At 50.4% G+C, this 12,020-nt stretch overlaps 1 protein-coding gene across 2 annotated transcripts in view; it reads left to right on the top strand.

The window, feature by feature from the left end:
* The first annotated feature begins 10,702 nt into the window (after positions 1–10,702).
* Positions 10,703–12,020, top strand: part of IGF2BP1 (insulin like growth factor 2 mRNA binding protein 1) — a 30,671-nt gene continuing 29,353 nt past the window's right edge. For both annotated transcript variants that reach the window (XM_082010484.1, XM_082010483.1), the window contains exon 1: positions 10,703–11,394. In XM_082010484.1, the coding sequence (XP_081866610.1) occupies positions 11,220–11,394 (175 nt within the window). In that variant the 5' untranslated portion in view covers positions 10,703–11,219. The remainder of the gene's footprint in view (positions 11,395–12,020) is intronic.

The raw sequence follows: 12,020 nt of genomic DNA, 5'->3' as shown, positions 1-12,020 counted from the left end.
ATGAGGAATATTTTAAATGAGAACAGAGAAAGAGTGTCATGATTAAATAACTGAGGTTTTCCCTCTTATTTGCTTTTCATTTTCTATATTGGTGATACAGCTGTGGGTACGATGATGGATCTGAAAATAGTTAAGTTGTGCAAGAATATTGTTCTGCCTAGGGTAATTATTTATGAGTCTCAGAGAGGAAATGCATTAGAACCTTAATTTTAAGAAAGGGCAGTGCTCCTTCTCTGCTGGGTTTACCCAAACAGGGAGAGAAAGCAGTCCACGTTTTCCACGACTCTTGAAAAACGGTTTTTGGGTTAATACAAGACCCCTTGGCCTATGTGAGAGTGAACTGGAGTAGCCAAGCTCTGCTCGCCCTGTCTGGTGCGGTTTGCTGCGATACCTACTCTCTTTTGATCCCAGGATTTTGTTCCTTCACAAAAGGAGGAGCAACTGACGGGATCTTTGCAACATGAAGGTCTTCCAGTCCCCTGTGCAATAGTCTGCTCTGGAAGAAGCGTGATTCCCTGTTTTATTCCTAGCTAGGAGGTCATGAAAAGCAACTAAGCAGCATATGTTCAAAGGTGCGGATCCCAGCCTGACGCTTGCCGCGCACTGAACCCTCCTCTGAGGTCTTTCCCTTTACAACCCAACACGTACACTGCTACCAAGAAAACAGCCAGTCTTGTACCAATTTGGGAAAAACTCTGCCAAAAGCATGGGCTGTTCCTGCTCTTCTACGGCTACTGCCTGACACTCGCAAATACTCTTCGTTTCCATTGTTAACTTTGGGGGGAGGGAAAAAAAAAAAAAAGAGTAAAAAAAGGTTAAAGAGAGAGACTGTCATAAAGCTTCTTACCTTTCTGCTTTTCTGAAGCCGTCTGGAGGATTTCAGCCAGTTCTGGTGCTCAGAGGAGACCCTTCAGGGCTTTTATATACGTTAACTGTGCAGGACCAAACCCACTTCCATGAGGTAAACAGGAAATCAAGCACCTAATCAAAGCAATTCAAACCCACTTAGAGCTGCTTCATTAGGTCTGTTGACCTACAGAGCAGGAAAATAACCTTTTAAAACATTTACATTAATGGCAATTAAACATATTACTATATCAAAAAATCAAGAATGAGCACAGATTGTGGGCATAATACATATGGTATTGGTCCAAAGCTTAATTCCATGTAGCACCTCCTACCATGGTAAAAGTTTCCTTAATTTCTATCTTTTCTTTTTCAAGTGTAAGTGCCATCTTAGAGAGATTCAAGCTGCTCCTTCTCTTTTTTACAGGAGGAATAACTTTGCTAAAATCAATAGCTCCCATCATTGGTATTTTTGCCACCATCAAGTCTGGGCACCACCAGCTGTGGTCTGCAACCCCTTATGCAAGCCCCAAATACTGAAAACAGCACCTATCCCCCAAAACACATGCTCTGAGAGGAAAAAACTTGGGATGCAGAGTGGCAGGCAGGAAACTAGTAGGAAATGGTGAGGCAGCATTGGCTAACGAGATGGAGGGTGGTGGCACAGCAGCAGCCTATGTGGGGTGAGGGATAGCAGCTGGCTTAGCCTGGAGCTGAGCACCCATTTGGGCTGTTTCTGTCCCAAGTGAGTGATGGAGCATCTCCCTGTGGTCTCTGCAGCTGCTGGGGACATGGGTCAGTGAGGCCACCACCTCACCCTGCCCTTGCACAGCTGGGTTCAGCAGAGCAGATGTTCTGCAGATGTTAACGGTGCCATCAGAATACAAGGGGTACATCTACTTCCTCCCAGCTCTGCTGTGACTCCGTGCCTGGTAAGGTATTGGCGCCGGCGTCTGACCTGCCCTGCTTCCCCTGGGGCTCTCTGGGAGAGCTGGACCCGTTACCTTTTAACAGGTAAAAACTCCTTCTTTGGGGACTGCTACCAGGTGTGTGCATACTGCCCTAGGATCCCCATCACACCCAGCTTAATCTGCTGAAGGAGCAGAGCAGGATTATGTTTGTGCCAGCCTAACCCACGAGCTGAGCTCTGCTCGCTTCCCTACTGAAGTGAAGCGCTGCCTGTGGCTCACGGCACTGGCTTGCAGTCCCGTCCGTGGCTCGGTTCCCCCAAGCAGCCTGAACTTTTGCAGGAGGTTATCCAAATCACAACCTTCCCCTCAGGTCTGCCAGCCTTTTTTTTTTCCGCATAGCGTTCAGCAGAGCCGCTCGGAGCGGTAACCCCACGCACCTGGATGTAGGAGGGACGTGTGCGTATCCTCCCAGCTTTGTGCTGGCTCAGCTACATCAGGGATTTGTGCGGGGAAGAGGTAGGATTGCTGGTTGACAGGGCTGAGCGAGAAGCAGCCCCTTGATGGAATTGGAGTAATAATGGCAAAATTGAAGTGGTTTCAGCTGGGAGAGGGTTTTGCTGTGCTGGCACAGTGCCCCCAGTGTATCTTGTCCCAAACACGTGCAGAAAACCAGCGCGATGAGGTACGTGTCTCCGCGTAAAGGCTATTCATTCTGCAGTTCCTTTCTAAAAACTCGTTTCTCTTCTGCTCTTCTGAGAAGTGCTGCTGGGACACACGGGCAGATACAGGCTGGTTTCAACCGCTACCTGTGCGCCAGGAGACCCGAGAGCGCAGAATGACCCGCATCCAGCTTACCAGCCCTTGCTGCTCCCTGGCACCACCAGCCCATCCAGCAAAAAACGTTGCATCTATATTGCATTAAGATAAAGGCTCAGAAGGACATTGTTAGCGTAGATTAAGAGTTCGGTGCTATTAGGAAGTAATTACTGCTTTCACAGGAACTACTTAACATGTGGCTTAGTCCTTTAGCTAGCAGCACACCAGCATGCCAGCGTCTCCAAAAGCTTTTCACCCATGCAGAAGCGTCATGCCTGCTGTAATAAATGATGCTCTAAAATAGTTGCAAGTAACCAATTTACACTCCTAGCACAGTTGCTAATCAATAAAATGGAATAGTTTATCCTGGTGTCTTTATTATATGTATTCTGGGCACTTCACTCCCAGCCAACTCTGATATCTTGTTTCTCCAAAGTGCAACCTATTTGTTTTCCTCTCATTAAGCGCCTCTGTAGGATATAAAGTTAATAGTGTGAAATAAATATCCAGCAACATTAAATGTTGACCCAGGATTCACAGTTACAGTTATTTCAGGGCATCTGCTAGTGATGCAGTTCAGGCAGCAGCGTCACTCCACAATTTCTCACAATCTTTCAAACAAAAAACCAAACCAAACCCAGATATGCTGAAGTTCTTTCCAAAGACAGGTGGGCACTGTCTGCATTTCATTCTCTCCGTGATATCCACTGATCGATGCCTAAAATGCCGAACCTCTGCATACCGGTTCAGGTCTGGGGAGAGCAGAGGCGACGAGTGAAGGGCTGACCTGGGGAAGGGCCACGTGCCCACATCTGCTTCTCCCAGCCTAACAGAGGGTCTAATTAAGGATGCAAACCTCGCTCTTCTCTAGCCTCAGCCCATCACAGCCACAGCAGCGCTACCCTCGTGATGTTATCTGGAGTCTTGCTGCCTTGGCTGATAAACACAAGTCATTTCCCAAGCTTCAGCTGGGTCCCGGCTTGGGACGGAGGACACTTTAGCTTAGGTTTCACCCAGCTGCGGCATTTGTCTCCCTGCAAATTAAACAGGAGAGCTGGGGCTGCCCTGCTTCATCCTACCCTGCCAGGCAGCGCTTAGTGAGCGAGCTCCGCTCTTCGCAGCAGACCTGACTCGAGGAGTTGGTGTTTCAGGAATTTGGGAATGCGTTGGGAAGATCACAGCTGCGTTACTGAAACGGTCCTTCTGCTCTGCTTTGAGACACCGAAACATCTCAAGGGCAACTTTGATTACAAAGCATTTCGAGTATTAGATGTCCCTGTAATCATGGAAAATAGGGCTTCAACTGACCTTAAGAGGTCATCCATTCCCTTCCCTGCTCCCAGACAGCCTCAGCTCTGCTTAAATCACTTGGAATGGACGAGTCTGTTCAGTTCCCTAAAGTTTTCTGCAATGAAAATGCTGCAAACTTCCCAAGAAATTTCTTGGTGTTTATTTCTAACATCTCACCTTCAATGGCACGATTTCCACCTCTCTCCTATGGATGTGGTGAGTAAGATTTTCTCTTTCCCTCTGGAGCAGCACTCTCCGGTCACTGTTCTGCACGGCACTGCTCAGTGCACCTCAGCTCTGCCAGAGACAGATTTCAGGTGTTGCATGTCCCGGGTGAAAATAATGCTTTCTGCTGCATTTTGTGTGCGAGCGTTAGGCTGATCTGAGATTCCTAATTGTATCTGGCTGCAACCGATCAGTATTAGCGTTTGCTCTGCTCCTCAAATCACAGGCAGAGAGGAAGGAGGGGTTTTTAAATTTTTCACCCCGACCCTCTCCCTGAAATCACAGGCATTGGAGTATCGTTCAAACTCCAGTTCTGATTCAGGACCGATTCTGTTCTTAACGCAGCTTTGCTGCTGCCAAAGGCACAGCGGCGCAAAACTTCTCTTGGGAGCTCATTTCTCTCCCTAAAATACCAGCAACCTCTTGCAGAGGAGGTAACTCTTACATGCTTTATTCTCACTCATCGTTAGACCTTTGCAGAGCACAAGTCCTAAATATGAGCTTCCTTCCCCCCAGCACTGACCCCACAGCCTGTGTCCAGCTTTCCGCTCCCTTCCCGAGGCTGCCTGGGGTCCCGCTGCCTCTCACATCCCCGGCTGCCGTACGGCATCTTCTATATCTCGTGCAGCAAAGGCTGGTGCTGTTGGGAGGGGAAACCGCACACCCGATCCCGGGTGCCAGGACTCTGCCAGGAGGCTCAGGCTGCCCAAAACGTGGTGAAAGCAGCTTTGGCTCCAGCTGAAAGCATCGAGGGTTTGCCTGGCTCCTCATCCCAGCCCTTCTGCTTAACCCTGCCCAGCGTTCACATCGAGCTGCGCTGGGGACACCGGTGAAGGCTGGATGGATTTACAGGGCATCTTTGGAGGGACGGACACCGCTTCGTCCTCTCTTCTGGGTTCAGACCTGCCGCCCCCTCCAGTGCTTGCGGGAATGGAACAGGTTTTTTCACAATGCCAAAATACCAGATATGTTTTTAAATGCCAATACTCCCTTTTAATTGCAAACAAAGCCTAGGGCCTTTTAAGGCTCCAGCGGTTGTTCTTGATGAATTCAGCTCACTGGGAAGGCTGTCTCAGAGCCTTCCTGATTGCCAGTTCTTTTTTGGGGAAACACACACACACACACTCTACCCCCCCAACTAAAAGTGGGAACCACAGAACACGGAGAGTATGGACTTCTCCTTGTTTTATGCTCTGCTTGTTTCTTTTTTCTTAAATGCTTGCCGTACCCCCCAGGAACAGGGACCTACAGGACAGTAACTGCTGTAACGAAAAGCCCACGACAGCACCTATAGCATCTGTGCGGGGAAGATTTATTTGGACCACCGAGCTGCATGTGAAAGAAATCTGACAAGCGCAACTTTTACCTCTGCAGTGAGCACTGTCGCTGCTTCCAGAGGCTGGGGAGATGATCCGGACTTGCTCTAGCATTAAAACTACCTGTGCTTTACCCTGTTAGCACTTTATCTTAGTTATCTTAACGAGAAAACCATCCTTTATTCCCCCTTCGAGCAAAGATAGAGCCAGAACTAACCAGCTGGGGAGATTAGAGTGGTGGAGCTGCAGGAAAGGAGAGGAAATAATCAGTCCCGCTAAATCCCAAGTATGTACCAGCAGGACGAGAAACTAGACAACCCGGTCCACGGCAAGGCGCCTGCCCAAGTGGCCGGTTCAGTAACGTGAAATTATTTCCATCTCGTGCCCTTGCTGCTCTCCTAACATCACCTTTCCGGCAGCCCAGCGGTGCTGGTGCCCCGGCGCAGGCGGTGGGGTATGGGTCAAGGTTTCGATTGTGAAATGACCTATATTTTTTAAAGTGACCCGCAACAGAAAGTGTTGCTGCGCAGCTTCCCACCTCCCGCGTTACACTTGTTTTGGGTATAAAGAATTAGGCATAAATGCAACGGTATTAGTGGCTGAGCCTTTCGTTGCCTTCTGCTACAGAGAGTTTAAAAAGTGGAGGGATGAAAAGCGATGAGTGCCGGAGAGCCCGTTGTTCTTTGGGGGATTTAAACGGTGACTCGAAATTATAGGGCCCCCACATTTGTACTTGTGGAGCATAAATCTGATATAAATGCATTTATTTCAGACTGGAGGAAATCTGATACAAATACCTACAGTTACTGAAAGGAAAACATTTAATCTGTGCTTTATAAGCGCTGCAAATGTTTGGAGGGGGGTTCAAAAGAGCAGCTCCTACTTGAAATAAGGTCAGGGGGAGTTCAGCAACGGCAGGATTCATCCCCCACGATGCTTTCTCAACTATGTTAGTTTAGTTTATCATTGTACCAAGACCAAAACTTTCCCCCACCGCTCCAGCCATCCGTAGGAGAAATGACTGTCCAGCCACTCAGGGTGATTTTTGAGGAAGAAAAACTAAATTGACAGGTTAGGAAGGTCTGCTGTGGACAAGCGGTGGCATATTCATTTGGGGGAAAATTGAAAATTAAAGGGACTATCTGAACAACAACATTTCAGGGCTCATTCTGATAAGCCTTTTCCTTTCCTCGCATTTAGAATTTACCACTTACCCAGAGAAAATGACTGCAAAACCAAAAATTAACCATTTCCACTGTGTGTGTGGGGGGAAGTCTATGCAAAGCAGCTCTGGTTGCAATTTGAACATTTCTCTGTGCGCTCGCAAACCCCAACGGAGAATTCAGGTTGTTGCTCCAGGAGACCTGGGAAGCACAACCAGCCCCAGCCCAAAGTGGAGCTGAGCACCCTGCCCTGGTGGGAGCCCAGAAACTGCAAAGCAGCAGATGTGGAGGAGAAGCAAATAGTTGTTTGGTTGTGGTTTTCTGTTGGGTTTGTTTTAAAGAGACTCCAGCTTTTTAGTACCAGAACGAAAGGATTTTTCAGGATGTGAATTGATTTTGAAGTCAGAGTTTATTGCAGTATTTGCTTTGTTTTTAACTGAAGCACTAAAACGTTGAGGGCAGGGGCAGATCTTTGAGCAAGTTGCAGGTTTAACCATTTCCATCTTCAGCACTGCTGCTTCTGAACCTCCCACCCTTCAGGGAGCAGAGGGGCATTTCCCATCGCTCAGCCCCTTCCTTGGGGCTGGGGATGCTCCTCTGCTCCTCAGCTCGAACAAAACATCATTTAAATGCCAAGAGGGTGTTTCAAATGCAGAGAGAACCAGGGGATTATTAATAATCTGCTTCAAACCTTGATTTTGTTTTAAAGCAAACTATTAATTTCATAGCAATTTTGATTCTTAACAAATTTATCAACACGAGCTTTCATCAACTGGATCTTCTTAGATATGAGCTGCTTTTTCCAGTCATGAATATTTTCCGCATAATAAAAACTGAACAAAAGGTGGTTTAAACTGGGATTCCACTTAAGTAAAAGGAAATATTTCCCAACTGTAACCCTCACTCTCCTTATTCTGTTGAATTCTCACCTATGTTTTAAGGACAGGCTTGCTCCATATTCAGATTGATGAGATTTGGTTGAAATAGATTCTATGAAAACAAAATTATTAATTTTTTTTTTCCTTTGTGACATGTATTTTACTGAAAACTTTCAGCCCATATTTATTAGATAGTAATTAATACATATTTTCAAACTTTTGAAAATTAAAATTTTTTTCAAAGTTTCTGGGGCTTCTAAGTGCATCTTTAATGTTGTCCAAATTAAATACTAGTGCTATCACCAGACATTAAAAAAAACCCAAAAAACAAATTAAAGAAAGATTCAAATGATACCTGGCAGAAAATAACAGAATATAATCTGTTCTTGTTCACTGCTAAGCTGTCATGAAGATTATTTCTATTTTAGATATTTTCTGCCTTAGATCAACAACACTTCAGCAGACTGCAGTAATTACTCCCTTTTGTATGAAACCCCCATTTCAGTGAAATCTTAGCAATGTTATTTAGCACCCAGCTTCAACCTTCTCCTTTAAGAAATTTCCCCACACTCCCAAGTGGCAACAACAATTATTTGAAATTGTAGATAAATTGTAAAAACTCATTAAGACCACTTCTGCCTGACTCAAAGATTTAAATCTCAAAAAAACCCCCAACTTTTGCCCAAATCAGCTTTCATGTCTAAAATCAGAAGCAGCTTTACATTGATAGGAGAGCGGGGCAGTAAACTTTGAAAATGTTTGTAAACTCAGACGTAAAAAATCACCTCCTCGGTGATTTCTAAAACTACAACCCAATTTAAAAAAATCCTGGGGGGAGGAAAAAGGCCACAGGGGGTTTTACAACTGACAGCGCCCGGGTGCAAACTGTTGCTCAGCCCTTCCCTGGCTCCAGAAATCCCACTGGATTTCTGTTGCAGGGGCTGGTAACGTTTAAATCAGCGAGGGGAGAACTGGTTCCCTTCGGGGGAGATTTTGCAGAGCTGGTTTTGCCCTGGTTTAGCCGGGGCAGATTGGGCTGGGGGGGCAGCCCTCTCCCCCCAGCTCCTGCACAGGGGTGGGTGCAGCTTTATTAGCCCCAGCAGATCAATGCTTTAGTCTCTGCTGTTTGCATTCTCTAAATACCTTGCATCTGGAATGCTCCAGCGAGGGGAAGGAGGTTGACTGATAGCCTTTCTTGTTTCAGATCTAAATTGAAGACTTCCCTCTTTGTTTGGATTTTTTTTCTTTTTTTTCTTTTTTTTTTTTTTTTCCAGGTTGGTTTCCTTCATTTCATTATTGCAAAGGATTAGGTTACATGGGGAAGGTACTGGGTAAACCAATAAAAGCCACAACAAAAGTATTCTGGTCAAGATTAGAAATAGATCCGAAGGAGATAGTGGATCATTTATTTTAGCTGTGTTTGTGTGGGACACGTATCAGTGGCAGAAGGTGCACGCTCCACGTTTTCAGCCAGGGAAGGCTTGGAAGTGCAGTTTCTGAGCTGCAAGCAATTGCTTGCCCTATTTCATTGCTCTCTTCTTTTCACCTGTGAATTTTGAGCTTGGATTACACCCTGGAAACCTCAGAAACACGCACATGGACGCAGCAGTGCTCCTACAAAGAATCCTCTGGCTAATTTGGTTTGGTACTTTCAGGAGAGCCAAGTAATGCAGCTGGAAGGATGGGAACCAAACTTTCCCTGGTGAGCAGCATCTACATGTTTTTAAGGCAAAGATCCCGGGATAACAGAATGGGTCGGATACAGGAGGGAAAGCTAAAGGCTTTTTGCTCTAAATGACCATTTGCTAGTATTTTTATCATTCATTTTAATGAGTTTCCTAGGAGGCTGTAGCACAGAGCACACAGAAATATCCTCGGGCGTGTGCATCTATTTCTCAAGGTTTACACAACCTTTGATTCCCGAGTAATATCAAATTTATTTACTAACAAATTCTCCGCGTGGCTCTTCCTCGGCTGGGAGGAAAATAACAACTCACAAGAAATATTTAACTAATAAAAAAAACAAATAGTGAGCAGTAGAACACAGCACATCACATCTGGGTAGCACCGAGGGAACAACCAAATCCGCCAGCCGTGCCGGGAGTCCCGGCCGCCCCCCGGCCCCCCTGGCCCCGCAGCGCGGCCACCCCGAAAGGCGGGGCGGGGGGGGGAGGCGCGGTGCCGGCTGCGCGCCCGCGCAGGGAGCGCGGAACTGCCCGGGAGAGCCGCGCTCGGAAAGCCCTCAGCCGAGCCTTTCCTTCGATGGGCAAAATTCCGCAGTTCGGGAAATTTTTGTTTAATTTTTTAAATTTTTTTTTTCCCCCGAGGCGAGGGGGGGTGGTCAGGGCGCAGCCCCCGGGCGGGCGCGAGCGTTCCTGGGGAGCGTTATATGGGGCTGCAGGCGCGGAGGGGCCGGACCGTGCCTCTGCTTGCAGCGCGGCGGGGGGGGGCGAGCCGCGGCCGCCCCCGCCCCTCCCCGCCCGGCAGCATCCCGGCCCGAGCCCCCCCGGTGCAGCGGGGCTGCCCCGCCCGGCCCGGCCCGGCCGGGAGGCAGGAAGGCGTGGGGGGGGGCCGGAGGGGCGGACGGGAGGGGTGTGGGGGCTCGCTGCTATTTTCAACCCATCTTGAGCCTAAAAATAAAAGTCTCCAGAAAAGGCAGGCGGGGAGGGGAAGGGGGGGGGGGGGCTGCTCCGCACACGCCGCTTTGCCGACGGGGCGCCCCCCCCTTCCCCTTCCTCAGCCCCGGCCCCGTCGGGGACCGGCCCTCCTCCACCGTGGGGCCCTTTTGTGCCGGGAGGAGCCCCCCCCCCCCCCCCGCCCCCTTCCCCGAAGGCTTCCGCGGGGCTGCACATGAAGGACTTAAAACAATGCCGGGGACAATACCCCCCCGGGGGGGCTCCCCCCGCCGCCCCGGGCCAGCCCCAGGGGGGCGGGCGGGCGGGCCGTTCCCCCCCCCCCCCCATCCCCAATCCCCTGGCGCCAGGGGACCTCCCGGCCCCTTTGATGCCGAAGTTTTTTTACACCCAGAAAAATCCCATTGAGGCACCGGGGGGAAAGGGGTGGGGGAGGGGCGCGGTGGGGGAGGGGCGCGGTGGGGGCGGGGGGCTGCAGCAGATGGGAAAGTGACTCCGACGGGACAGGGGTGAGTGGGGGGGCGGGGAGGGGGGGGGAAGAAGGACACACACCCACACGGGACGAGGGGTGGCTGCGCCCCCCGCTCGGAAGAGGGGTGTGCGTGGAGGTAAATAACGTAGTATTTAAATGAAAATAAATAAATAAGTGGCGGCCGCCCCCCCCTCCCGGCCCCTCCCCGCGGGGGCCGGGCCCTCCCGCATCACCACGTGGCTTCCTCCAGCAAACATTTTCACTCATTTTCCAGGTCGGTTTTATTTAGAGGCGGTGCCCGGCTGCCGAGAGGCGTCCGGTGACACTCCGGTGCCACTCCGCCGATTTGGGGGCCCCCGCAGCCGGCGCCACCACCCCCCACCTAGAAACACCCCCCTCCCTTCTCCTTCCTCCTCCTCCTGCAGCCGCCGCCCCCCTCCCCAAAGGGGAAAAAAAAATCCATTAAAAAAAAAAAAAAGGAGAGGAAAAAAATAGGAAAAAAAACAAAAAAAAAAAAAGAGGGGGGGGTAAAAGAAAAAAAAGCCCCAGGGCGAGCGCAGCGGCCCGGCTGCGGGGCGGCAGAGCGCGGCCGGAGCCCGACGGCGCGGGCGCACGGTGGAGCCCCCCCGGGAGCCGCGCTCCGAGCCCCGGCGCTCCGCCACCGCCACCATGAACAAGCTCTACATCGGGAACCTGACCGAGAACGTGACTCCGGCCGACTTGGAGAAAGTCTTCAACGACCACAAGATCTCCTTCAGCGGGCAGTTCCTGGTCAAGTCCGGCTATGCCTTTGTGGACTGCCCCGACGAGCAGTGGGCCATGAAAGCCATCGAAACTTTTTCGGGTAAGCGACGTTATCTCGCCTTCCCTCCCCGCCCTCCTCCTCCTCTCCCCCTCCCCGGGTTGCTGCGGGCCCCCCCACACCCCCGTTTCCCCGGGGTTCAGCCACCCCCCCCCATCTCGCCCCGAACGCGGGGTCCCCCCGCTCCGTTGCGCCCCGTCGGGGCGGGACCCCGCTTTTCCTCCCCGGCGCTGCCCCCCTCCCCCCCCAAGCAGCATGGAAGGGAAAAGAGCGAGCCCCCCCCCCCCCCGCAGCCCCCCGCCCCGCGTGGCCGCCCTCCTGCAGGCTACGGGGCTCGGCGCGGGGGTCCCGTCGCGGCACGGGCGGGTGGGCTGGGACTTTGGCCATTTTGATTTGAAACTGGGTTTCCTGGGGCATGTGATGTGTGGAGTAGCGCGAAGGTCGCCATGCTGCTCGCAGGGAGAGAAAAAGCTCCCCGGGAAGCAGATAATTTTTAAAATATTTGAATTTTTTCTTTTTTTTTTTTTTCCTCCCCCTCTCGGCCCGGGCTCCCCCCGGGCTCTTCCCCTCTTCTCTCCCCCTCCAAAAAAAAAAAAAAAACAACCATCATCATAACCCAGCAGCAAAGAAACCCACTTCCATTTTCAAAGAGAAATCCATTTTTGCCA

Source organism: Phaethon aethereus, assembly GCF_964289735.1.
Source record: "Phaethon aethereus genome assembly, chromosome: 25".
Taxonomy (NCBI): domain Eukaryota; kingdom Metazoa; phylum Chordata; class Aves; order Phaethontiformes; family Phaethontidae; genus Phaethon; species Phaethon aethereus.
This window is presented reverse-complemented; position numbering and strand designations above follow the sequence as displayed.